General features: G+C 49.7%; 10 protein-coding genes across 10 annotated transcripts; 2 read left to right on the top strand and 8 right to left on the bottom strand.

Moving 5' to 3' along the window:
• Positions 1-3,454: 3,454 nt before the first annotated feature.
• PENARI_c019G07134 (general transcription factor IIH subunit TFB6 family) lies at positions 3,455-4,379 on the bottom strand (the record flags this gene model as incomplete). The annotated part of the gene is made up of 2 exons (XM_022634812.1): positions 3,455-3,897; positions 3,983-4,379. The coding sequence occupies 2 exons, from the start codon at positions 4,377-4,379 to the stop codon at positions 3,455-3,457; spliced, it is 840 nt and encodes a 279-aa protein (XP_022485366.1).
• Positions 4,380-5,386: 1,007 nt separating this feature from the next.
• PENARI_c019G11318 (putative ribosomal small subunit assembly protein) lies at positions 5,387-6,366 on the bottom strand (the record flags this gene model as incomplete). The annotated part of the gene is made up of 2 exons (XM_022634893.1): positions 5,387-5,395; positions 5,455-6,366. The coding sequence occupies 2 exons, from the start codon at positions 6,364-6,366 to the stop codon at positions 5,387-5,389; spliced, it is 921 nt and encodes a 306-aa protein (XP_022485318.1).
• Positions 6,367-6,627: 261 nt separating this feature from the next.
• PENARI_c019G04031 (recombinase DMC1) lies at positions 6,628-8,103 on the bottom strand (the record flags this gene model as incomplete). The annotated part of the gene is made up of 7 exons (XM_022634760.1): positions 6,628-6,695; positions 6,746-6,997; positions 7,070-7,497; positions 7,571-7,674; positions 7,741-7,836; positions 7,908-8,000; positions 8,062-8,103. The coding sequence occupies 7 exons, from the start codon at positions 8,101-8,103 to the stop codon at positions 6,628-6,630; spliced, it is 1,083 nt and encodes a 360-aa protein (XP_022485261.1).
• Positions 8,104-8,903: 800 nt separating this feature from the next.
• On the bottom strand, positions 8,904-9,943 carry gisB (putative zinc knuckle nucleic acid binding protein; the record flags this gene model as incomplete). Its single annotated transcript, XM_022634784.1, has 6 exons — positions 8,904-9,404; positions 9,460-9,575; positions 9,635-9,676; positions 9,729-9,740; positions 9,804-9,839; positions 9,889-9,943. 6 exons carry the CDS (start codon positions 9,941-9,943, stop codon positions 8,904-8,906), a joined length of 762 nt encoding a protein of 253 aa, XP_022485342.1.
• Positions 9,944-10,667: 724 nt separating this feature from the next.
• PENARI_c019G10678 (UDP-N-acetylglucosamine diphosphorylase) lies at positions 10,668-12,344 on the bottom strand (the record flags this gene model as incomplete). Its single annotated transcript, XM_022634880.1, has 3 exons — positions 10,668-10,739; positions 10,830-11,564; positions 11,619-12,344. 3 exons carry the CDS (start codon positions 12,342-12,344, stop codon positions 10,668-10,670), a joined length of 1,533 nt encoding a protein of 510 aa, XP_022485327.1.
• A 369-nt stretch (positions 12,345-12,713) lies between these two features.
• PENARI_c019G03929 (PPIL4 family peptidylprolyl isomerase) lies at positions 12,714-14,938 on the bottom strand (the record flags this gene model as incomplete). The annotated part of the gene is made up of 6 exons (XM_022634758.1): positions 12,714-13,106; positions 13,162-13,358; positions 13,408-14,108; positions 14,172-14,265; positions 14,505-14,868; positions 14,918-14,938. The coding sequence occupies 6 exons, from the start codon at positions 14,936-14,938 to the stop codon at positions 12,714-12,716; spliced, it is 1,770 nt and encodes a 589-aa protein (XP_022485256.1).
• A 1,380-nt stretch (positions 14,939-16,318) lies between these two features.
• Positions 16,319-17,822, top strand: PENARI_c019G03279 (uncharacterized protein; the record flags this gene model as incomplete). The annotated part of the gene is made up of 3 exons (XM_022634745.1): positions 16,319-16,462; positions 16,513-16,620; positions 16,677-17,822. 3 exons carry the CDS (start codon positions 16,319-16,321, stop codon positions 17,820-17,822), a joined length of 1,398 nt encoding a protein of 465 aa, XP_022485423.1.
• Positions 17,823-20,101: 2,279 nt separating this feature from the next.
• PENARI_c019G09337 (40S ribosomal protein eS24) lies at positions 20,102-20,738 on the bottom strand (the record flags this gene model as incomplete). Its single annotated transcript, XM_022634852.1, has 3 exons — positions 20,102-20,178; positions 20,237-20,484; positions 20,662-20,738. The coding sequence occupies 3 exons, from the start codon at positions 20,736-20,738 to the stop codon at positions 20,102-20,104; spliced, it is 402 nt and encodes a 133-aa protein (XP_022485370.1).
• Positions 20,739-21,001: 263 nt separating this feature from the next.
• PENARI_c019G12237 (protein-lysine N-methyltransferase) lies at positions 21,002-22,344 on the top strand (the record flags this gene model as incomplete). Its single annotated transcript, XM_022634903.1, has 4 exons — positions 21,002-21,235; positions 21,394-21,969; positions 22,017-22,152; positions 22,226-22,344. The coding sequence occupies 4 exons, from the start codon at positions 21,002-21,004 to the stop codon at positions 22,342-22,344; spliced, it is 1,065 nt and encodes a 354-aa protein (XP_022485454.1).
• A 460-nt stretch (positions 22,345-22,804) lies between these two features.
• Positions 22,805-25,456, bottom strand: PENARI_c019G01614 (uncharacterized protein; the record flags this gene model as incomplete). Its single annotated transcript, XM_022634717.1, has 2 exons — positions 22,805-24,925; positions 25,283-25,456. The coding sequence occupies 2 exons, from the start codon at positions 25,454-25,456 to the stop codon at positions 22,805-22,807; spliced, it is 2,295 nt and encodes a 764-aa protein (XP_022485237.1).
• Between the last annotated feature and the right edge of the window lie 1,007 nt (positions 25,457-26,463).

Here is a 26,463-nt window from a genome sequence, read left to right as displayed (position 1 = left end):
TGTTCTTAGGGGTAGCGGTGGAGATACGCATGGGGCGGTTGCCACAGTAGACACCCTGCATCTCGGTAAGGGCGCGCTGCTGGTCGTTCTCGTCGGAGAAACGGACGAACCCGTAGCCACGGGACATGCCGCTGATGGGGTCGGTCATGATCTTGGCGGACTTGCACGAGGGGAAACGGCTCTGGAACAGCGAAACGAGGACGTACTCGTTAACCTCGGGGCCGAGGTCACCAACGAAGATGGAGTACTCAGGACCACGGTCATCACGGCTTAATTGAAGGTTAGTACCAGGTGAAAATACCAATTTTGGGGGTTCCTGCTTACCTGCGGTCCGCGAGGCCACCGCCGGTAGCCCAGTTGAGCTTGAAGACCCGGTTGGTGTTGGGCATGGGAGTGCCGTTCAGAGAAAGGGCCTTGGCAGCGGCGGCAGGGGAGGCGAAGTCGACGAAGCAGTAGCCAGCATTGCTCCTACTACCCACATTAGGAACATATCCGAACACATAAGAGGAATATAGTGTCTTACCCAGAGAACTTGTCGCGGATCATCTTGACGTTGACCTGCTCACCCATCTGGAACCAGAGATTGCGGATGAAGTTCTCGTCGATCCAGGGCTCAAGCTCACCCATCCAGAGCGTGGTCTTGCCATCGGCGCCCTGCTGGGGAACGGGGGCAGCGTTGGGCTCACCAGGAGCGGGGCCCTGGAACTGAGCGGCGGAGGGATCGGCCTGACCGGTCATGGTGGTGTCAACGGGGGCCGGGGCGCCAGCAGCGGCGGGATCCTGCTGAGGGAAAGATTCGAAGTTGTTGAACGACATTTTGCAGCAAAAATCAAAGTCCGAAAGTCGACGTAAGAAGGTTAAATATCAAAGCGACTAGAACTTCGTGGAGTCGTAAAGAAAGACCGGCGTTAGATCAATTCGTGATAAGCCAGGCAAGGAGGGCGTAAAGGTCCTGGGTTGAAATGAATGTTAGATTTCTTCGCTGCAATTTAAAAACCGGCTGAAGCAGTGATATAAGACGAGAAAAACTGATATGCGACAAGACAAGAAATCATAGTCGAGCTGAGATCAAAAAAGTAGAGACGCGAAAATCCAAGACAGTGAAGAAAATGTGAAGGTCGCAAGTCCTTTCAGCACTTCAGCCTCAAAGCGGCACCGGAAATCGCCAAGACCAGAGCTTCGGGTAGCATTCGCGGAAGGGATCGATGGGTGGATCGGCCGCAGACGAACGGCAGAGCGAGGAAATCGGATGCGCAAGACGAAAATGGTATATTCTCAATTCGTTGATGCTGGCGAAGGCTATGCGCCGGCCGTTTCCGTATCCAGTCTGACGTCCGAATGCAACCGATCCGTTCACACTCAACGGGGATTCAGATGACCCGGTCCGGGGTGCTTTGTCATAGGCGCAAGAGTGCGGTGCGACCGGAGCATCGCCATTTCCCTGGTCAAGGTCGAGGTCGGAGGCAGAGGCAGAGGCAGAGCAGTATGAGGTAGACGGGGTATGATGAAAGAGGCTTGCACTCACCTAATATAAAGCAGATCGCGAAAACACTAGAAATGCGATCGCAAAAACAAGTAATCGGCAACAAGCACAACTCCCTAAAGCAAAATCCGCGAAAAACGAGATCTTCGAACAATAGGAAAGAGGGGGATGGAGAGGGGAAGAAGAAAATGAAGAAACGAAATCTTGGAGGGAGGGGGAAGTGCGAAATTACTGATACAGGGGTATTTGTAATACGAGGTATGGTATTTGGACCCATGGTTCTACACTCGGTTGTCCTTGCCTCAGTAACTATCTATACTTGAGCTATAGCTATAACTATATAACTATACTAACTAGCTACTACAATTTTAACTATATAAACAGTTACACTATTAGAACCCCATGCATATGCGGGTGACTTCCGACGACCCCGATTCTACAGCACATCAACTGTTAAGACTTCCGCCCCATCCGTACCAGATCTTAGTCCAAGCCAAATCTCGGTGAGAGACACCCAATAGTACCTGATACAAGGGGACCAATGCATGAAATCTGCAAGGACCTGTCGCCCTCCTCGCAATGTGACTTGTCAACGTTCGTGGTGGGCCTTATCGTCATCGACGCTGATGTAATGTTCGCTTGTCGGTACCGGGAAAGTGCCTATACGAGACATAGTTGGGTACCTAATAACTTATGAATTAAGCTTGCTTACTCCGTAGTTGGGAGCTAACAAGGTTGTAGCTTAACATTTTCATGTAATTCGTTGATACAATATATTATACAAATCAAATGAGCCCCGCCACACAAGCATCGAACCATGGAACTACAGTACTGTACTCCCTTTCACCCACCCCTGCACCTGCAGGTCCTGAAGTATGCAGCCTCTTCTCGAAGCAAGGTTCTATAATCCATGTAAGGATGTAAGGAAGTAGCCTGATTCCCATACGTCACTGTAGAATAATAAAAAGGGAACCATGGGCGCTCGTATTAAAATTACCCGTTACCCGCAGAGATTTCATGTGCCAAGCGCCTTTCCACTCGGTACGCGACGCGTTTCTGTATGGTATTTCCGGAGATCTGGTTCTCTATACGATGAAGGTGCAAGGGAGTAGAATAAGCTAAGCCCTTGCATGGTGAGACACTGTCGGTACTGTATTAGCGTGTCCGTTTGTACACACTCTGGGGATAGGGCATGCCCTGAGTTCCAGTAAGATGAACATTGTATACACGTACTGTAGATTATTAATCCCTTGAACCATGGAACAAGGTCTTTGGGTGCCCACCATCGGAAATAAGAGCCTGATATTCCGCATATCGTATACTGTACCTCACCTCCAAACCTACATGTAAGCCCAATCTTCTTTGTTAGGAGTCAAAGCACAGTATAGTACAGTAGAAACCGTCAGCCCGAGGCTGAGCATCGCCCCCAGGACTACTAGCTTTCCCCACTTTCAGGGCTCATATCCACTTAGTTCGGGCTGTTCTGTCCAAAGAGAGGGCTAAGACTGCGAGTGACTGTTACGTGAATTCGAGGTATGGAAACACTGGTCTTACAGTACTACTTCAGCTGACTCTGGTGAGCTGCCATTCTACCTGCCCGACTCCACTACATTCTTGTTTTTTTCTTTCCTTTTTTTTTTTTTCCGGGTCTCGGGTTTCAGGTTTTTCTTTCTTTTATAAATATAGAACTTTCTAGAAGACACATGTGTATCCGTCTATATATGTACCGAGTATGCAGTAGAATCTAACCCTGTGGGACTTTTGTCTGCATCCAATGGCCTGAGCTTCTTGCACTACGTCGACTTCTAAAAATATACTCTTCAGCAATCTATACAGCCCCAGATCAGATAAATAGAGTCAGGCACAGGCATAGGCAACAATATTAACTATCCTATAGCACAAAACAGAAACTCCTACAGTACTCAATGCGAACAAAATATCCTATCCAATCCCAATACAAACCTCCTACATTCAAAGTCCACAACCCACATCACCATCATCACCAGCCACACCAGGATCCTGCTCCGCAAGCAACATCAAACTCTTCTCATAAACCTGCGTAGCCTCCAACATCCACGGCTCATCATCATCCTCAACATCATCGTCGTAATCATCATCCCCATCCCCGGTAACCTCCTGATTAGAAGCCCCCAACGCAGAAAAAACCTCATACCGGGTCATCTCCGCCAAACTCCGAATGCGGACCTTCTGCGTCTCCGTTGCGAGCGACTGACCTATCTGAGCACCCGGAAGAGCGGCACCCGTTAGTGGGTGCGTTCCAGTACATAATGCTGCAAAGATCGAGTCCAGTTTGTGCAGGATTGTTAGTGTTGGTTGTGGGTCGAAGGGGAAGCTTTTTAAGGAGGTTTGGATTAGGCCTGCTAGGGTTATGAGGGTCTCGGTTTGAATTGCCGCTGGGGGATTGTTAGTTGTATAGTTTCTTTATATATAGAAATAATCGTAGATGTGAATAAAAGAGGAGAGAAGGGTTATACTCACGAGTTGCCGAAACCCAAAGCATGTCAACCAGGCTATCCACATCAACTACAAGATCCTTGAATCCCTCATATCTGCGTAAGGAAACAGGTGTATCCGGGGCATCCATGCCCATGTCAGATTTCATTTTGCGATAGGTGATTTTTTCAATACCCGTGCTGAACCGGCCGCGGAGCTGGATTTCTTCCTCTGAGCCGGAGGGGATGGGTGTAGTCCGCTGTGGCGGGAGATATAGTGGTGGGTTCCATTGCTGGGTTGGGACTGGGGGGAGATCTATGGAGATATCTCCATTCCTGGTTCTTTCGCTGTTTTGGGTACTGGTTTGGTGGAGGATTGGGACGTCTTCAAACTCGACATCTTCGTCCGAGTCAGGCTCGTCCTGAAGTAGGACAGGTGACATGTTGACGGGCCTTTGAATCCCGGGGAGAAGGCGTGTGAAATCTGGATTATTGGATATTTTGTGGTGAGGTGGGTCGATGACGGCGAGAGGAGATATTCTGAGGAACTCCAATGTCCAAACAACCAGGGTTGAATCAAGTGAAGACTGAGCTCAAGCTGTTTTTGGATATGCAAGAGAAGTCTCATATGAAGGTATACACCTGTGCACGTATAGCTCAGATCTTATACTCAGATCAGAGGTGGGATGTAATGCCAAGCCTTGGTCTGTGCGGGATATCCAACTACCTACACACTCTACAATTACGTATGGGTTCAGTCCGGTTCGTTGTTTCACTTGCGTCTATGATATTTAACTCGAGTATAGTGAGCTAACCACACAAGCAGCCTTTTATTTCCAGCCGCATCTCTTCCGAGAGAGCCAGGAAAGTTACTAGTTACCCGGAATTAGTAAGTCCCCTTGGAGCGAGCCCTGCTATATATACGCAAGGTACATAGCGACATTTCTACAGAACAGTTTTTCCAATAATGCTGGCTCTGCTGTACGTTGGGACATATTTAATCGATCGATAAAAAGGGTGCAAAATGGAGTACTGTACCAGACAGCCAGAATCTCTACATGACTCAAGCGAAAGTCAATAAGTTGATGTTGAACATATTCAATCCATAGATAATGTGATAGTTATTGAGATAGAATGTACGTATTCATCTAAGCCTATTTCAATCGAACATCAGCAAATGCAACACCAAGAAGCAGAAGCAAAAGAAAGCAAGATATAAAGCTCCATATCAGAAGGTGAGAAGATTGTAGATATGCTGGTTTTTAAAGTCATAGCATAACAGCGAACAAAGTGCGTTTTGCTAATATGGCCCCAGCGTACTCATCCTTAGAGCGAACAATCCAAGAATGCAAAGAAGCAGCAATTAACTCACATGTACATCAGGAAACCTCGAAACTTTTATCCTGTCCACGAAAGACTCCCAAAACGCCATGCTATCATGCACACAAGATCACTCAGGCTGTATCAAAAGTTAGCACCCCAAAAATCAAGTTAAGAAAAGAGCAAACGAAAACTCACCCGAATCTTGCCCCTCCGCGCCTTAAGCTCGTGCAACTTCTTCTTATCCTCATCAAAGCGCCTAAGCAACGCATTCTGCCTCTCCTTCCTCTTCTCCCTCGACTGGAAGCGATAAAAGTCCTCCAGACCCTCGGCCTTCTTCTTCTGCCTCTCAACAAGCTCCTTCATCTCATCCTCCCTAGCAACAGAATTCAACTTAGGACCGTGCGAAACTGTAATAAAGCCATCCTCGTCCGGCTCTGCCAATCGCTTCGACTCCTCGCGCTTGCGCGCTTCAGCCACCGCCGCGAACGTAGTCATGAACTCGTTCACGGATCGGAGGAGCGCGCCCCGGTCTGGATACTGGAGGCGCTCGTGCGCGACGTACCGCTGCAATCCCAGGGCGGGGATGCGGTCTGCCGGCAGGTCCTCGCCCCAGACGAGGGTGGTACCGCGCTTGGCGGCCTCTGTGGCGGCTTTCAGGCTGGTTTCCATGCTGGGTTTATCGGCGAAGATGACGATTGCGTGGGCGCCGCTCTTTTGGAGTTTGCGGTTCCAGGTTGAAGGGAGGTTGATGTCGTCTAAGTAAGTTTGGTAGTCGTCTGCTGTTACGCGCTTGCGTTTCTTTTTGTTGGAGTTTGTGTCGGTGTCTGCGGCTGCTGTGCGCTTTTTTGTTGGCACATCTTCGAATTGGACTCGCTCAACGCGGCCGGCGGAGAGTTGTGTGCCGAAGAGGTGGCGGATATGGGCTTCTGTTGTGTCGATTGGGACGTTGACGAGGAAGAGGGAGCGGGTGGAATCTGGGTCTGGGATTCGGGGTTCATGGGGACGGATGTAAAGGTAGTGTGTTGCGGGCTTGGGGAATGTTGGTGTGGCGGGGAGCTGCACGGGCAGGGTCGTGTACCCTGCCACCTCCACGGATGCGTCCTTCATTTTGATGAGAGGCTGATTGCTGGATGTTGCGTTGGTTGAATGGAACTTTTTCTGCAGTTTTGCAGAATTTTGCCGCGTTGCCAGAGCGGCGCTGTAGGCGGTGAACTCTATATTAGGGCTGCCATCCGACCTTTGGACCTTAACAATACAATTTATGGTATAACTGAACTAATTGTATAATCCATCAGCATCCAGCTGGGATTGTCTCGAAAATAATCATCTCAGATAATTCCTTCAATACCCCATACCGTTGAGACCACCTCAAATCTTGTCAGGATCATTGATACCGCCATTGGTAATGATGTAGATTGCTTCGCGCTCAGGGCAGTCTGTCAAAAAGTTAGACAAGCTCACAGCCTCGAAATGTGAAGAAAGGTACCAGGGGAATCCTGAATCTTGGCAACTCGCTCCTCACCACGACCCTTCCGAAGAAGCACGCGAGTGGTAGAAGCATGAGCAAGAACATGTCCACCGACAGGCTTGCGGCCATCAGCACCAGCAAAGAGAGAGCTGGCACCGGGGTCACTCTGGACTTGGTTTGTCTGAGCAAGCAGTGTAAGATATGAATACAGCATGCCAAACAGGAACGAGGATAGGATAATACTCACCATTAAGACACAAACATTGAACTCTGCAAAGATCAAGTAAGCACTCATTCCCACAAACAAACAAAACTCCAAAGGAAAATCAACAGCAAACTAACCTTCAGCCATATGCGCCAGCTTCATCAAAAACTGGTTCAACTTCTGCTGCCGATCCGCCAACTCCCCACGCCCACAATAATCAACCCGAAAGCAATTCATAATGCTATCAATAACAAGCAACCGAAAAGCACCACCAGAAAACTCCCGACTAAGCGTATTCAACAACTCAAGCTGATGCTCGCTATTCAGCGCGCGAGCGTAGGCAATATTCTCCTGCGTAGCTTCTGGATCGACGCCGTACCGCTCTGCAATCTGGGCAATGCGCTCGGGGCGGAATGTACCCTCTGTGTCGATGTAGGCGACTTTTCCATTTGCGCCTCCGAGCTCGACGGGCAGTTGGGCGATTACGGATATTGTGTGTGAGAGTTGGGTTTTGCCGCAGCGGAATTCGCCGAAGACTTCGCTTATGCTCATGCTTTGGAAGCCGCTGGTTGGGGTTTTGTTAGTACCTGTGGCGCGGATGAATGGATGGATGGGATAGAGTGGAGGAGTGTACTTACCCGCCGAGGATAGAGTCGAATTGCTTACTGCCTGTCGAGATGCGGACGACTCTCTTGCGTTGGTGGTGCAGCTCCATGGCAGTGATGAACCCAGATGCAGAAGGCTGTTTTAGGGTTTATGGTTAGATGCTACTCCAGTATCATCATACCAGGAGTAGAGGACAGCATACCAGACATTTCTGAATAGCTTCCTTGACTTTCTCAACCTTGACCTCGCTGAACCCTTTGATCTTGAGGAGTGTCTTGCGCGTGGCGCCGTGGACGGACTGGATAATATTGATTAGTTGGACGGATAGAGGCATTGGACCATCCCCATGGCATGGATTCAGGAACTGACAGCAACAGTGTGGAAGCCATTGGCTTTCAGCTTGGTGATGTCGGCTGCGCCAATTCCATGAGATTGGATAGTGTCAATGTCCACGATGAAGAGCTGTAGTGAGGTAGTAGGGCTGGTTAGGTTTGGTGTGCGTGGAGTTGGGACTGGAATGTACCTCTTCGCCCTCGAATTCATCACTTGCCACTGAACCCGGCATCTTGATCAGATCAAATGATCAAAAGTGATGGATCAGGTTGATGGGGAGGGTATGGAGGAACGAGAGAGCTGGAGCTGTGCACCAAGTCACGGGCTCCCAGCTACCACCACTGCACCTCTGCACCTCTGCAAAATACATTTACAATAGAGAAAGTAATTGAAATGATTCATTTTGACTCTTGAAATGTTCTCTGCACCGAGGACTCTTCCCAAGAAGGGCCTTTCTTCCACTCGCAACGTTTCCCCGAGTCCAAGCTTTCCTCTCAGCTTCACAGATCTCCATCATTCTCTCTGTCATTGCCATACTTCTTCATCTCTCCTCTCCTTGGCCTCATCCAGGAAAACCGCAACCAAGAGTCGATCGAATTGAACCAATCGAGAAAGATAATCTGTAAGAGAACAATAGGACGCCAATCGTAAGACTTGAGAGCGAAGTCAAGTCAGAAGGGACTTCGTAAACAAAAACAGGAAATAACTTTTTCTGTTTGTTCGTCGTATACATGATAGGGATAAAATAAAAAAAGAGCAAAAATTCATAAGGAAAAAGCGCAAATTCCAAGTTGACAAGAAAAAGAAGAAATTCAATAGCTGGTTTTTGCCGAGACACCAGACCCAGACCCGGAATCAGGTAACCTCAGAGATAAGAGGGCGGGTTTAAATATATGCAAAGGAAGAAAAGGAGGAGGAGAAAGGAGCGTGGTTCAGGGAAAGTGACCGTAATATAGAACCGAGGAAGAAAAGGTAACTAGAAATTCCCGCAAGAGGAAGGATGCGCGGTGGAGAGAAGCACTGTCAACCAATTTATGCGACAGCGGTGGTAGGAGCCGCAGCCACAACAGGGGCAGCTTCAGCAGCAGGCTCAGCAGTGGGCACAGGGGCGGCAACAGGGGCAACAGCGGCAACAGCATCAGGAGAAGCCTCAGCAGCAGCGGGCTTAGCGGCACCCTCGTTGAGAGGGCAGTCGCGGGAGATGTGACCAGCCTGGGAGCACTTGTAGCAGACCTTACCGGCGGAGCTGAGAGGGCCACCGTTGGGAGCGGTACAGTCACGCGAGATGTGGCCGAGCTTGCCGCAGGCGTAGCACTTCATAGCCTGAGCCTGGCAGTCACGGGCGAAATGGTTGGGGCCACCGCACTTGTAGCAGGTAGCGGTGCGTTGGTAGCCGCTGAAGCCACCACGGAAATTACCCTGGAAACCGCCGCGAGGGCCACCGGCGCCACGGCCAGCAGGACCAGTAGGGGCACCACCAGCGGGACCGGCGTTGGCACCGGCACCGGCAGCAGCAGGGCTGGGGCAGTTGCGCTGGGGGTTGGTCAGTCACTGTCGAAGTTCGATATGCAATCATTGGAGGGCTTACGGCAAGGTGGCCGGGCTGGCCGCAATTGTAGCAGCGGCCGTTGGCGCCGTTCAGACGGAGGGTGGGACAGTCAGCCTGGACGTGACCGAGGCCCTGGCAGTTGTAGCACTGCTTGGCTGGATGGATGTTAGCAATTGAGAATTCTCAATGAGCATGGATTCGAGGTGTAGCTTACTCTCGGTGGTACGGGGAAGAGGGCAGGCGCTAGACTCGTGGCCTATATGAACGATTAGGAGCAGTTGCGGGGTATAATTCAAGGTCAGACATACCGGGCTGCTTGCCTGTAGAAACAAATTGATTAGCATGTATTCACATCAGAGGGTAGATCCAAGGCATTCACGTACAGTTGTAGCAGAGACGCTCAGTTGAAGTGCAGACCTCTACCGAGGGGTTAGTATAGACCACACGACCAGGATACTCCCTACTAACCGGCATAGTGGCCAATAGTGCCACACTTGTAGCACGCGCGACGAGACAACATCATTGTGGGCGGTTTCTATCCATCGTCAGCCCACTGTCGAGATATAGCCGCATAGCTCCGATAAGCGTCTTCCCCTCCATCGCGGATCTGTCGAATGTTGGTTGCAGCAAAGTCGATGATTCCCTCTCTTGTTTCGAATAGCAACATGTTCGATCATCGCAATCCGAACCCTGCCCGCAGCATTATATACCCGTTGCGATCTTGCGCCCAAAAAATCGGATCGAAAGAGGGGGAAGACGTAGATCGGCGGAGACAAAACGACGCAACGCAAACTCGAAGGATCAAACCCACCTGCTGAAAGACTCTTCGGTACGTAAACTTTCTATTATCGGGACCTTGTCAGCCTTCTGAGAACCTTGGAGGGGAAACACCTTCGTTGACTCCGAAAATCGCGAAGAAAAAAAGTGGAACACAACGCACAAATGTGAAGACGTCAAAATCGAACGTACTCAACTCACACTTCTCAACCACTTCTCAACAACCAAGTGATATATCAATATGAATATCAAACACACAAAGGAAGAAAGAGTGAAAAAGTGGAAAAGGTCATGCAAACTCGTCAAACGGTTTAGCTCCCGGGCTTTTCCGTATTGCGTAAGGTCGATTCACGTTTATTTACTTCTATACTTCATTCCACCCCTACATTCTCTGTAACCTGGTCTATACAGCAATGACAATGCAATTCATTTCTTCGTCAGGTCTCCGAGAGATCCGTAGTTCATCTAATCTACTCTTCTTTTTCCAGAATGGCAGGGGCCTTGATCTCACGGCCCTTGAGGAATTCCAGGTTTTCACCGCCCTGTATACTTGTTAGCTGAACACCATTCAAACATGTAAAATGATAAAATGCAAGATATGGGAGAGGGGACGAGAGGAGAGGGAAACATACGTAGCTGATCAGAGGGGAGACTTCAACACCAACAGCCTCACCCTCGGTGATGACAACACCACCTGCAGCCTCAATCCACCGCTGGCCTTGGGCCATGATATCTGCCCGGCTGGTATCTGCGTCGTCCTGACCGGTACCACGGGCGTTCTTCAAGGGCGAGAACTCATCCTCACGGCGCACCTCAATGCTGGCGAACTTGTTCAACGGGGTCATGGGGAACACGTCAAACACGAACTGCTCGAGCTTGACACCGTTGGGCTTCTCGGGCTTGACGGCGTCACCCGTCTCGGGGTCCACGCAGCCAATCTTCTTGCGGGCCACGTGGTGGGGCAGCTGGTGTGCCCAGTTCTCAATAGACTCGAGGAAGCGGAATGAGTAGTAGTGGTTGACGATGTTGGCAGCACGGTACTTGAGCACGTCGGGCTGTTTGGGGTCTCTGGCTTCGGCGGTCTCCTGGTCGATCTCGGAGTACTCAACGACATCAGGCTTGCCGTTCTTCAGCAAGATCAAACCAACAGACTCAGTGGCGTTACGCTTGCGCACCACCTTGGTGGCAATGTCGACATCCTTTTCTGCGGAGAATCCAATGAACACGGGGTCGGCGACCTTGACAAGGCAGTTGTCGACGCAGTAGGCATGGATGTGCTTGATGCCACGGCGGCGCATGTCCTCGCGCACACCTGAGACTACGAGGGCTTGGTAGATACCACCGTTTCCATCGGGGGCAACGGCAGCCTATACATATGTCAGAAAATCACTCTTCAAACTTCAACGCTAGACGGTACATACCTTGCCCTTGCTCTCGAGCATGATCTTACCCTCGTTGGAGATACAAGGCAAAACACCCTGCTCGAAGATCATAATGTTGCTCTCCTTGAGACCAAAGTAGTTGTTCTGCGTGAAGAACTCCTCGGTGGGCTTGCGAGTAGGCCCACTGGTCATAACGTACCAGGGAATAACAACCTCGGCACCGCCATTGGCCTTCTGAGCCAGCTCCTGGAGCTTAGCAATGCGCTGAGCCTGCAGCTGGAAGAGCGACTTCTCGCTCAAAAGACCAATATCGAAGCAGCCCTTGGGGGCGGAGCTGCCGAGCCGGGTACCCTGCCCACCAGCCATCAACACAACCGCCACCTTGTTCTCCGCGACCTCCTTCAGGCCTGCATTGTACCACTTCTGGAGATCTGAGGGATCGGAGTCGAGGATGGAGGCTGTGGCTACGTCGGGCAAGGGCTCGAGAGTGACGGCGGCCTGCTCGGCCTTGGGGGGGTTCAGAGCCTTGTCGGCCAGCTCGTTGATCCGGGTGGGGTCAAAGTTGGACAGCTGGTGGAACAGCTGGGACTTCTCAACAGTGCTTAATTCATCGACAAAGGCGAAGACATGTCCTTGTCCGGCGTCGTTATACTTCTTTTGGAGGGTTTGGAACTCCTCGGCCGAGGGCTCGCGGGGAGTCTCTCCGGTGGTACCTTGGATTTTACCAAGCACGTTCGAGACGGCATCTTTAATAACGCCGGCCATGATGTGTGGATATAGGAGAGAAGAGGAAAAAGGAAAATAAGAGTTGAGGAAGGGAAAGGTGGCAAAGGGGAAAAGTAAATAAAAGCTGCGGGGTGGAAGGGAAGCTCTGATTATGTACTCCCTCACCGTAACAACCTTGGAACACTTAACATGTAACGCAGCCCCCGTGGGTTCCAGGTTATTTTTAGGGATCTGCAAAGGCGAATAATAGCCAGGACCAAAGACACGAAAGGACCTAGCGAGTCCCGGGTGAGACCTACCCACTATCGAGCGGGGCCAAGTTTCTACAGTGGACAGAGTACACTACACAGGGGCAAGTCATACATTCAGCCAAGTTGCATTACATTTCATACATATAGACATGGGTTCCTAGTCTCGTCGTCGGCGATAGCGATCATCGTAACGACCTCGTTCCCGGTCTCGGTTCTTTCGCGAGTCTTTGTCTCTGTCCCTCCGTGGACTGCGACTGTAGGACCGACGACGGTATCGATCCTGATCTCGATCTCGTCCACGAGGGCTGCGACTACCTCGCTGGTCTCGACGGGAATCGCGTGGGTTGGTATCCCGGGGAGTATCAGGCGGATTGGCCTTATTGCGCTTGTCAAAGACCATCCTGTATCGCGCATCATCTTCATCTCGAGGGGTGTCGTCGAACTCTCGGTATTGGCGTTTCGCCTCAAGATCTGCCACGCCACCGAATCCGCCTCTCTGTCGCCGCTTGGTGACGGTGGCGTTGCGCCAGCTCTCGGACAGCTTGGACACCTGCGATGCATTAGCGTGATTAATTTTGTAGAACAGGTGACTTGGAGGATCTTACACTCTGTGAGAAATCAACGTGGATCCGGTGGTCATCAATCAGGACACCCTGCATTTTGAAATAGGCCTGTTCACAGTCCTTCTGGTCCTCAAATTCAATGAATGCATATTGTAGACTGTCGCCGGTGCGCTTATCCCGAATAACCTCGCAAGACAAAATCGTTCCGAAGCGACTGAAAATTAGGTTCAGGTCCTCATCTGTATTCTGATTAGCAAGTTCCTCGCCTGTAGAAATAGCGCGACAAACCTTGTGTGACTGGATTGAGCTTGCAGACGAAGAGAATGTTCTCGGGCGGCTTAACATCGGCAAAAGGCAGATCTCCCACCATCTCCAGGGTCAATGCCTGCGCGCGAGCCTCGCGCTCACGGCGCAGCTTCTCCATCGCATCTTCATCCATATCATCATCCAGTTCCTCATCATCTGCGATTCGAACAGTGGCCAGTTGCGCTTTGGAGGGCACTGGGCTCTCGGGCGGCTCTACTAACTTCGGCGGGTCGTCAAAGGGATCGTCTAAGACTGTGGTGTGACGAATGCGAATATCCTTCAGCGGTCGACCTCGGTCGTCGATAAAAGCGTCATTGATCTTCTCCAGGACATCGAAGCCCTCGACGACCTTGCCGAAGATCGCTGCCTTCCCATCCAAATAATCCAGATTATCTCCCAGTGTGACGATAAATTGACTTGCCGCCAGTCGCTGTTCAGGGTCATTGGTCGCGGGGACTGTCGCCATGCTCACTGTGCCCCGCTCGGTGTGCTTCAGTTTGCGCGGTACCTCGATCGGAAACGTGCGCTTCGACGGTCCGTCCAGCAGACCCCATATCGAAGACCCTCCATCGCTCTCGGGGGCATCAGGACCAAGCGGGTCGCCAGTTTGGAAGGTAAAGTTCTTCTGGACGCTGTGGATTGGCGAGAAATTATAGTACTTGAGCTTGCACAACTTCAAGAAGCTAGAGACAAACACATTAGTTTCATGTGCAGCACGAGCAAGACCGAGGAGAGCAGCCACTTACTTCTCACACGCCTTGGGCGACTCGTCGACCAACAGGTCGATCACGATGTCGCCCAGCGATGTTTCCAAAAGCGCACTCATACTTGGCTTGTCGACTGGTGAAGGTTGAAAGTTCAAGACGAAGGGACCGAGCTTGGACCAATGACACAGCGCCAAGACAGAGCCTCCCTCTATGTATCAACTCTTCCCTTCACTTTTCCCTTCACCTTTGCCTCCTAGAAAAAGAAAACAGCTGGCTATCCGGCTGAGAAGCTCCGGATGATCCACCTGGGTACCTGTGCAACGGTGCATGTCAATCGAGCATATCTTCCGAGTGTCCCCGTTGGCGGCTAACCTGTTTCTAGATTGTCACGCAGATTCTTATTATTCTGACCCTGGGAGCTGTTTGTTGGCTTATATCCCTCATGCAGCGGCAGGCCAAGCCAAAAGACCAAGGGCTTACTGTTCTTGGCATGCTCGTCAACAGTGACAGCTCCAGTTTCCCCGTCTCGTTCTTCCCAGAGATCATAGTTCATGGCCGTCTCTCTTCTCTCTACCCACCCCCTGATTTGTTCCACAGCAGAAACGTTGGGGAGCAACGGGCGGCCTCCTGCATCCAACATCTCCTGGACAGTACCAGACACGTGGAAGATCAATGAGCCAGCCTCTTCGATCTGGTCATTCCAGTCAGAGCCCGGTCTCAATCCCAACATGCGTTCCTGGCGAGTCAGCTGAAGCCTCTTTTGACTCTTCAAGCTGTTTCCTAACTTCCCCCCGAATGTCGTGCATTGTCAAACCTTGGAGCTCCGAGAATAGCTCCCAGAGCCCAGATTTAGTATTTGAAACCTGTTGATCTGGCTTCTTTGTCTTTCTCATGTCTCTCTCTCTATCTTTCCATCGGTAACACGAAACAAAACGATCTTGTAAGTATCCCAGAATCTCGCGCATCATGGGTCTCCCCTTTTTCGATCGAGATCCGAGAGGGATGTCAAGTTAGTGGATCCATCACATACGTGCTTTTCTTTTCTTTGTCTCCCATTTTCTGGGCTGAATTGCTTTTTTTTGCTTCCATTTTAATCTAGCTGCCGAAGCGCTAAAAGCCGACCCTGATCAACAACATCCATGGCGCCGATCAGACTTTTAGATCGTGGATCCTTGCCATTTTTTCTCCCTAGAGCGCGCTTGGTCCAGGGAAACCTCTCGCGCTTGTGAAGTGACAGGTGTCATTAATGTTTTTCGTTTCTTTCTGCTGAGACATTTGCCTGAGACAGCGTTTGCTTCCTTTTTGTCTCTCTCTCTCTCTCTTTCTTTGGGACCCCATGCGTTTGCCAGATCCAACACATTGCCATAAGAGTTCCAGACCTCGACCATGGCTTAACGACTCAACGAGTTCGGAGTGTTTGATATAGAGAGCTGCAGCCACACCAATCGGTTGGACTGTCGAGCAAACATTTCAGATCTTCACCGGACGCCGGACATTCTTCCCCCGGATCGGCACCAGGATTCTCTCTGCAAACAGTTGGTCGGCAGTTGCCCGTTTCTTCCATTCTACACGGGGAAAGATGAAGATGTTCCGCAGAAGTGCAGAGTACAGACTCTTGTAATCCCAATCCCTCTAGGAGGGGACTCTTTTCCACCTTGGGCAGGTTCTGGCAGAAAGAAAAGACCCCAAATCGGCTGAAACATTGCCTACCGGAGCACTCTCCTGTTCTCCAGCAGGTCATGTGTGACGTTACCTTGTGAAACCAGAGACTTTAAAATGCCGGGGGCAGTCCTGCTGGTCTTTCATGCTATCTCTGGGCACCGGGGAATCTGGATTGGACGCGGAACTTTGCATATCATTTCCCCTTAGAAAAAGAAAAGAAACAGGAAACGGGAAATGGAAATTAGTAAAATAATAAGAAATAAGAGGGTACTTTTGGAGTGCGTACCAGCTGTGTCTACAGGAATATCCAAATATCAAAATATCAAAATACTAATAAAACAAACAGGGGCAAGTGGTTAAGGCAATCACACCGATTGTTACTAGAACATGGCTTAAATCGAGCCCTATCTCCCAGAGGCATCTTTCTCTTTCTCCCTTTTTCTCATATTTAGCCTACCTCCCTTTGAACATTCCTGTGAGTGAGACTAGACTCTCTATCCTTCTTCTCTGCTAACTGTTCAGCAATGGATCATTCATATGAGAATTTAGGGCTAGAAGCCCGGAGTAATAGCCTCTCTGGATCTCGATCAGCTCGCGTGATTAAACAAGAACGCAATGTCGAGCGAGAAGAGAAGCCCCGAAAGCAAAGAAAGCGAGCCCTGGTCGCAGTGAGGTTTCTCTTCTACTAAAAACTTCCTGGTTTCTAACACTACATAAGTGTACACGATGCCGGAAAAGAAAGATCAAGTGCAACGGCGACCTCAACAACGGTCTGGCTTGTTCCAGCTGCCGTAGTGTTGGCTCAACCGAATGCCAGTACATGCGAGTAAGTTGCCCGGTGTATGTAGCCGAAAGAAGATGACTGACTGAACCTGTTCCTAGGTTCACTCCGACACTCCAGAGGAGATCAAGAAGCGTTTAGCAAGACTCCCTTCAACATCTTCAGCTCGCTATGGAGTATACACAGGCCAAGCTTCCGGAAGACAAAGCCTCGTCTCCATGGACTCCCAAGCCCGCATTCCGTACCGAGAGTATGACATGGCCATGGACGGCTCCGTCCACTACGACGAACAGTCCAACTACTACGCCCAGGCCTCATCAGGGTACATGGTACCCAGCACCGGGGGCATGATAGTCGACTACAGCACCTGGGGCGCGCGGACACCATCTAACGGTGACTTGTTCGACCAAGGAGCAACTGGTATATCCCAAGCCCAAGCACAAGCTACCTACGGCTTCACCCTTCCCCAAGAAATATCATCCGACATGACCCAGTCATCAGGAGTGAACCAATCCTTCTCTGAAGTAGAACGCACACTTCCCACGCCCTCAACCTGTAGAGGCCAATCACAAACCCAGCCTCAAGCCCCCGTCACAACACTGCCCACCCTCCCCGAAGGACTCTCAGGCATGACACTGGCTACCGATCCAAAGAGCTCATTTTGGAGCTCCCACGCAAGAGGAATGGCAATGCCAACAGTCGCCAGCAACGGCTACACCAGCCCGCGCGTCAAAGCCAACAACTCAGAAACTGGACCCCCAACACCGGACTTGACATTCGGGTATATTCCCATGGCCACGACAGAGGATACATTGCCGCCCCTCCCACCAGCTGCAGCATCCATCCCCTCATCCGCGGCTGGCAACAACGCCCTCTACCCAGTCCTTGACACGATAGACGAATACCGCAATGGCCCCGATGGCCGTTTAGCATGCAACAATACCTTCTCGCGTGACAAGGGCGCCAATTCTCGTCTCCTTGCTCTGACGTTTGACTGCTCGCATTATTCTTATGGGTATAGCAGTGGTGAAAAGAGCAAGGCTCGTGGTGCTGCGGGTGCGGATGCTGATGCTCGTTGCTCGGCACCGACGCTTATGAATGGCTTGACTTATACTCGGGTTCGGCATCCGGAACATAATCTGGCTTTGCCTTTTGATTTGTTATCTGATCCGTTTCCTGAGTATGGTCGTGTTGAGAGTGTTACTCGGCACCCTATCTCGCCTTTGGGTCATCGGGGTGCTTATTAGTTGCTTCGTCGTTTCTGTTGAGGATGTGGCGTATATCTATGCTTGACATTGGGATTTAGCATAGTGGTGTTCACAAGGACTTTGCCCTGCTCTGTTTTACTTGGTTTTCTTTTGTTTCTTCTTGCTCTGTTGGTGTTTCTTTCTCTCCTTCCTTTCTTGGTTGGTCCTCTCTTGGTTAGTCTTTTCTTTCTTTGCCCTAAGATACACAAAAGAGATACCCATATGGCCCTTACTTTTGCCTTGCTCAATGTAATGTGTTTTCTTATCTTTCTTTTCTGTCGCTTCATGTCTTGTTAGGCTGGTCTTGTTGTGTTTCTTTCTTTCTTGTCCTTTGTTTGGACCCATACTGTCATTCAAGTCGAGACCCAAGTCCGCTGCAAACAGGAACAGTGCAAGGACATCTCAAAAAATTGCCTTGTTTGCGTGGTGGGTTCTATCTTGTGTTGTTTGTTTGCCTTGCTTCGAATTTATGCTTCTGTCTTATGCTGTTCTCTTAATACTCGGTGGAAATCTTATTCTATTTTCTTCTTCTTTGACCGTTGAGTCTGGTTAATATCTGATATCTGTATCGGAATACTCAGGCTGTGTGGCTTTTTAATTCTAGTCTATTTTATGTCTCGCGTGCAAGGAGCTGAGGGTGGCTTTGTTCGACTTGGGATTGAAGCTGTACTTCGATTTTTCATTCTTATATCTAACTGCACCGGCTTGATCGGGTGTTATTCAATATAGTGACTAACGCCGATGAATTCAAAACATATTTCCCTCATATTGTTATTTTCACGATGCCCTATTATCTACCTCATTATCACAATCAGGACTACCATGATGAAATGATAGAGTCATAGCAATATACATACCTGTTCCTGCCGCCGATCAGCAAGGTAAAAAGCAAGAATAACACATATCTCCCATGTCAATCCCATTCCCTCATCATAGACATCTGTCTGGCCTCGTCATTTCAGGAGTGGGGGAAAGTAAAAGTGATACAAAGATATATACAACCCTGCCATGATCATAAGCTACATACTGTACATGCACCAAGACCATATAGGGAGGTTTCTTTTTCAATCGATATGACCATGTCTTGCAAGGTGGCAAGTAAATACAGTATATCATCGGAGGATAGCTTAGAGTACATGTACATACAGTCCGGTGTAGTTAGGAAGTAAAAACCGGGGGAAGTCAAGTCCAATCATATATGGAGAAATAGGTGATACACACTCACTTCTTTACCCAGAAGAAGTTACCAAGAAAGGATAGTAGCTAAAGATACGAAAAGGAAAGAAAGAAAAGACAAGAAAAAACCAAGAAAAGAGAAAAGTCAGCCTGTGTATCTGTCCCATGTCGACCGCTATTATACAACCGCTCGAGCCGAGGGCGACACGCACATCCACGTACCCATGTCTAGCAGAGTCCATAGCCTTCCCCTGTCTAAACGCCATGATTTGGAATTTAGACGCTGCATTTACAGTGAAATCATAGCAAGGAACTGAGTATGATGTCTTTCCTTTTTAAATTGGAATGTTGAATTCTTGGCTGTTGAATTTACTTAGTATAAATTCCAATACAATGTGTTCATGTCATTGCAGGGTTGCTGGTTTGGATCAGTATGTGTAGAAAAATACACGCTATCAGGACTTTGTTGGAGAATAGTTGAGAAGTATCTCTTTTTAGTTGGATGGCATGGGGGACAGGGAGGAGACGAGTACGAACTTGTCCTGGGGAATACACTGTAGTCAACGGGGTGTACTTTACCTTCAACTTAGGGCAAACTACGGTGGGTATGCAAGATATACACCTAGATTAGCTCAGCCAATACGGGATCGGACATCTACATCTACGACAACCAGATTGAAGAGAAACAAGTAAATGTGATTTCATCCCGGGTCGAAGCCCGGATTCTCATAACCCTGGCTGCCTTGAATTGAACCGATGACCCCAAAAAAACATACACACGAAACCACAACACTGACGCCCTTTTTATCCGGGGGATCGCCAGGCTTTTTCTCCAGGGGATCACCAGCTCCAACAGCACAGGAATAAAAAGAGTTTCTGTAATCTTCACCATTCAAACGGGCATCATTTTGGGGTTTAGTCTGATGTTCGCCGAAAAAGAGAAGACTTAAACCACTCTCCCCCCACACACCTGACCGCACCTGTAATCATTCCAAATCCAGGTGGGAAACTCCAGAGCCAAAGACACCACCGACGTAATCTTTTCCCATCGCATGCCGCCTTTATCGGTCCATGTTGATTCGTGGTAGAGATCAGCGATGCGCTTAGTCCTTGTTCTTCTTGGGGCCCTTGACCTTGGCGACACCACGGAACTTCTTGGAGCGGTTCTTCCGTTGCTTGCCTGTGGAATGAATTAGCGAATGTGCTTCGTGAAACAATGCACGGATAGATGGACGTACGCTGCTGGCGGGAGGGCTTCTCGATCTTGTTGGCGGCGCCGATACGGACGAGACGGTAGTGGGGCTCGAACTTCTTCAGGGCCTCGGCGGAGTCGTAGACCAGAGCGAAGCCGGTGGACTTGCCACCACCGTACTGCGTGCGGAAACCGAACACGGAGACCTGGTCCTTGTTGGACTTGTACAGGTCGGCCAGCTTCTCGCGGAGCTCGTCCTTGGAGACGTTAGGGCGGTTGGGGTGGAGGACGTCCCTAGAAATTCGCGAAAGATGTCAGACCGGTGCTTTCTTCGCTGGATGATTGCATTGTGTGTTTCGATGTTCTCTTTTGTCTGGTGTTGTGTGGTTGTTCAATTTCCTTGTCGCGCGCCTTTTTCGATGATTCCACCACACAGTTCCAAAATCAAGGGGGGGAGAAAGGGATTCTTACACGACCATCTGCTTACGGGCAAGCAGAGGGTTGCGGATGAACTTGCGAGTCCGCAGAGTAACGGGAGCGTCGGCCATTTTGGTGTGTGTTGGATGGAGGAAGTGTCGACGGGGTCACTGAGGATGTCGAACTTTCAATTTTCGTGTGGTGTGGGCTCGGCTAGGGTAGACACTAACCCGATCGGGGAAGTTGCCTCTCCCCCATGACTAATCTGAAGCCTCAGGCAGACCAGACTGCTGAATCAGCAGAACTTGCCCTTGCTGACTTATTTCTGACTCATCATCACATTCTCCAATGATATCTTGCGCTTGGTATTCTTCAATATCAAATTATCATACTCATGGCCGGCTCAATTCGCAAATTAGCTGCGCAGTACTTCCAGCTGGTGGATTTGCAGCACTTGGCCCTTCCACCAGGTCCTGTACTGGTCCAGCCAGATGTTCAAGCAGCTATATACGAGCGCATGTTCAATGAGACTACGGTCTTTCCTATCCCGCCAGCCAACTACCGAAGCCGAGTGCTGAAACTGATTCTCTCACGCATTGAGGAATCAATAACTGACCCTGAGGAGGATGTATGCACACCCATTGCCATTGACCTTTTCTTTCTTACCATTTTTGTGTTTTTCTAATTCCCCCTCCACTTCATGTACATCCACTTCTTCATTGCAATGCAAACCCGTTATATTGATGGCCCACTTCTCTAACATCCCATCCAATATTGCTTCAACAGGAGATCAACGATGATCTCATGGAATGCTGGACCGAACTGGTAGCCCAGCCAAAACAATCCGCCGTCCAGCAGGCGCAGCAGCTATCTTTCATCAAATACACAGCACCAGCCGAAACAAAAACAGAAACAGGGTCAGTCACCCAATATGCAAACATCGAGCGATCAGTCATCACCTCTGAATCCCGCGGTCTCATCCTCTCAGCTGGAACGACCGGATTCCGCACTTGGGAAGCTGCCCTGCATCTAGGTTCGTTCTTGGCTTCCGAAGCTGGCAAGGCCATTGTGCGCAATAAGCGGGTTATTGAGCTCGGTGCTGGCACGGGATTCCTGTCTCTTGTTTGTGCGCGCTATCTTGGTGTGCGCAGTGTTGTTGTTACGGATCGGGAGCCTGCTCTTATTGATAATATGCGTGAATGTGTCCCGCATAACCTTGACAATGGTCGGTCTATTCCTATCTATCCTGCTGTTTGGGAGTGGGGGACTCCACTTGAGCGGACGGGAGACCTTGCTGGGCTCGCTTCTGGTGAGGATGAGGGCGAGAGTATCAAATTTGATGTTGCGCTCGGTGCTGATTTGGTAAGTCTCTCTCTGCGTTTGTGAGTTGATCTATCTAATACATTCAGATCTATGATACCGACATCATCCCTCTGCTATTGTCTACCGTACGGGATCTCTTTGAGAATTACCACATTGAGCATTTCATCATTGCGGCAACACTGCGCAACGAGGATACCTTCCGCACGTTCTTGAATGGATGTGGTAAGTCTTGATAATCTAGTCATTTGGGCCAATGGTCATACTGTGTCTGCCAGTAACCCGCTGACTTCCACAGAAACAAACAACTTCAATGTTGAAACCCTACCATTCGAGTCGACTCCGTCACAGGATCAAACAGGCTTCTTCCATTCGACTAGCATCCCCATCCGGACGTATCGAATTTCGCGGAAATGAACTGCCATTTGGTTATATCATGAGGTAACGAATATGAATAGAGGATATGATATCATGCAAATGACCATAAATAGCGGTCGTGTTACTTTTGCTTTAGTGTACAACGAGTGTACAAACCATAAAGTATCTCTATCAATTATTTCAAGACCATCTTGTAAGTGGACAATAGTAATGAAACATTAATCACAATCAGTTCAAGTCATTAGATCATTGGAAGAAAACCACCTGCACAATTCAACAAAGTGAGAAATGGCCTCATCTAGGCATATCTAGAAATCAAAAAAGGAACGCATGGGTATCATGTCGCACTCGCACCACGCCATCCAAAACCAGAAACCAATAAAATGCAACTATAAAACCAAAGTAAATGCAAGATAGATATATGAAATGCAAGATTAAAACGAGTGTGGTCGCTAAACAACAAGAAAATGTAGAGTATAGATAACCCCTACTGGAAAATCTAGCCATCTTCTTCGGCTAGACTCTCTCGCAATAGGTTCTCATCTATGCCTTGAGCATGAATGGAAATAGGTGCAGAGGGTGGAGGACGGAGACCCATAATTGGACCCTTCTGGTTCACGCCTGGGTATCTGAAGCGGAGAGCCATAGGGTCGGGGGATTTCGGTGCTTGCGTATGAGGTGCTGGGGTTGGCGTTGGTGCTGGTGTAGACTCGATCGATGGATCTTGCGCTGGGGTATCAACTTCGCCATCGGATGAAATGGGTGACATTCCCCAGCGGCCTAATACCCAGCCTCCTACGCGCCGACCTAATGTTGCCTTTCGAGGGCCAGTTGCTGCGGTTGAAGCTGTGCTGTTGCTGTCTGCAGATGTGATGGACGATGCATCGGTTGACTTGTTACTCTTGCCAACAGCCATGGAAGCAAGCAATGACTGGGATGAATGCCCCGAACTCGCTGAGCGGTTGGCTATGATGGCCGGAGCGGAGATGACTGGGGGAGTTGAGACTAATTCGACGCTGGGAGAGAGGATGCGTTGGGGGATTCGCATGCCAGGGTGCCAGTCGCCCATTCGCATGTGGCGGGTGTTCGGTGTGTGGATGTCCATGCCCGCTACAGAGACGGAGAGCAGGCTATCATGGGATGTGGATCTGCGAAGTGATGAGGTTTGTGCCTGCATGCTGAAGAAATCATCGTCGGCATTCTTTAAAGATTCTCGACGTGTAGATGATGGGAAGTAAGGTCCTTGTGGGGATGGCTCGGACTCTTCTGGGATGGCGGGCTCTCTAGAAACGTCACCGGTGTTGGAAAAGTCTTGGCGGCGGTAGAGATCATCGTCAAATGATGAGAGATCGTCTTGAGAATCATGATTATCAAAGTCACCTATTGGTTGGAATGGCATATCAAGAGCCTTGAAGTTCCTTGCTCCCATGACAGGGGAGGAGAACACTGTACTGTCGGGGCTGGTAGCTTGAGAGAATTCAGCACCACGTTCAACGCGATCAAAGATCGACGATGTCCGGAATGCAGACTGCGGAGAGCTTGCCAGTGAATCCGCTGCATGTGACTGTAATGACCAGCGGCGTGATTGTGGTGGGATGGAGACGGAAGTGTGGGATAGGATGGTTGACATGGATGAACCAGATGACTGGGACCGATGAAGGGTCCTTCGAGGCGATTGTGCCTGCGCAGAGTGCAATGCTACCGGGCTCCCTATAGCAGGCCGTCGTTTTTTCATGCGACGATTGATCGAGACTTTCTCTTTCTTTCCGGGTGTGTGGTAATGATGATGGTGGATGTGGAATTCCTGAGATACCCGGCGTTCTTCTTTCGCTTCGAGTTCCTCGCTTAACGTTGTGACTGTAGTTGCTTCGCGGTTATCTTCTTCATCAACACCGGCCAGCGGATGATGAGACAGGACTTGATCCCGCAGGTTCTGAACCTCCTCGTTCGAGGTGTTAAGCATTTCGCGTAGTTCCATAATACCGACTTGTAGATTGGCGTTGTCCTGCAAGATGTCCTTGACAAAGCGAGAGACCACAGTCGTGCCACCGGCATTGCGCTTCAGTTCGGAGGCGGCAGCAGCGCCTTTGAGACGGCCCGCCGCATTGTCAAGCTCACGTTCTACGGCTCTCTTGCGCTCCATACGCTCAACGACCTCGGTATGTCGCTCGCGCTCTTCGCGCGCTTCTTTCTCAATGCGGTCGATCTGATCATGAAGGTCGCGTAGTGTTGTTTCGGCTTTCCTCCATCGCTGCACTGCCGATTGCTCGTCTTCGTGGGCCAAAACAAGACTCTCCTGTAACTTGGATTGCTCCGTCTCCATAACAGCAAGCTGCGCCTCAAGGTCGGCTGCACGCGCCGCAGCAGCCGTCAATCTGCGCAATTCGGATTGCGTGCTCTCCAGATTCGAGGTGAGAGTCTTGGCATAACTGTCAGACTCGGCGACAGCTTTGTTCAAGCTATCGAGTTGCTCCAGTAAACTGCGATTCTCCTCGATGATGCGCGCGTTTTCGGCCTGCACTTCTTGCCTTTCGCGCTCCAGGTCATCGATGCTGGCGACTAAGCGATGCCGGTCCTCCTCCGCCTCAGCCATGTAACTTTCATGGCGGTGAAGCAAGGCCTGTAAAGCAAAGGTCAGCGATGACGGTCCGAAGCAATCTGCCTTCGCAGCATAATCGAGGAAAGAAGTCATGACGGACGCCAACGCAGAGAGAAAGGATAGGAGACCGCGACCAGGAGTCCATAAGATCAAAGATCAGGTGAACTGATCCCATGTGATGTATAGGCAATGAGGTGAAACAGATCAAGTTGTAGACCAAAGGAAATGAAGAATGGGAAATGAACAAAAGCACCGAGATAGTGTTTTGTAAGGAATGATGAAATGATGTATCAAACATGCACGATACAGCTCGCCCGGGACTCACTTGGCGTCACACGCCGGCATATATTTGGGCTGAAATTTTAAAAAGCAACGTACCTGACCTAACCTCGCAGCAGTCTCGAGATCTTTTTCCAAGCCCTCGAGGGCTACATTGTTGTGCTCGAGCAGGGCACAGTCATTGCGACCACAGCAGCAGCGCAGGGTGGTGGAGGTGCTTGAATGGGTTGGAATGCTGAGGCCCGAGACCGAGCTATGCGGATGGGAATCCATCATGAGAATGTGACCCCTTGGGGGAGCAAAATGTCCAGAGAGACCACCAGATCATCAGTACACCTGCAACTCTGGCAGCTCAGGTATCACTGATGTTCCTAGAAAGCGGAGAAGCTGGAGATGAGAAGCGGTTCGCCCCGGGCGGTTCCTGGATTATGTAAGATGAGGTTCGGGAGTGGACGTGACTCGGTCAACCCTAAGTGAGGAAGTTGGGGACATTCAAGATGCTTTACTTTCTCAGTGTGACGGTTGAAGTACTGATTCTCGTCAAGGATGCGCCTCGAGAAAGAATCTCGCCAAGCCTACAGGCCCACTATCTCGCAGCCTATCAAAGTATCAAAGAACGGCGATCACACTTTTATGCCTAACCTGAGTATGCACCTGTACCTGAGATGAGGTTTGGTGTGAAATACATGGAGACATACAATACTCAATTTGGTCAAGTGCATATAAAGGTACCGAAAGACCGAGAGCACCAAGACAAAAACATATCCTGGGTATGACAATTTTCTAACGAAGAAAAGCGGTTGTATGGAAGATAATTGTCAGCAAGGGGGGAAGTGGATATCGATATCAATCTGCAAGAAAGAAAGAAAGAAGAAGAAGAAGAAGAAAAAAAAAGAAGAAGAAGAAGGCAAAAAAGTCATCGCCTGGTATTGACGGGAGATCAGGTTATAACCTCAAGTTCAACAACGCCGCGCAAAGCATACTAAACTATGCAGCTAGATACTCACCGCAACGTCGCAATATTGTCATCTTAATGCTATTGATAGCTCCTAGCGAGCTATAGAAAGACCACGTGTAGTGATTAGGCGCCCTGCTTGACTGTAAGAACCAGACCATTAAAAACCCGCTCGAAAACGACCAAGAAGCTACGTTAAAGAAATCTATGTCAAAGCCCGGTCGAACCAGGATATCATTCAAACCCAAAGTCGAACAATTCTCAATTGCTTTCCAGAGCTTGCTTTCTCATAAGTAAAGAGACAAGCCAAAGAAAGAAAATGAAG

The sequence above is a fragment of the Penicillium arizonense genome, assembly GCF_001773325.1.
Source record: "Penicillium arizonense strain CBS 141311 chromosome Unknown PENARI_contig019, whole genome shotgun sequence".
In the NCBI taxonomy this organism is placed as follows: domain Eukaryota; kingdom Fungi; phylum Ascomycota; class Eurotiomycetes; order Eurotiales; family Aspergillaceae; genus Penicillium; species Penicillium arizonense.
The sequence above is the reverse complement of the archived record's forward strand: the minus strand, read 5'-3'. Positions and strand labels throughout refer to the sequence as shown.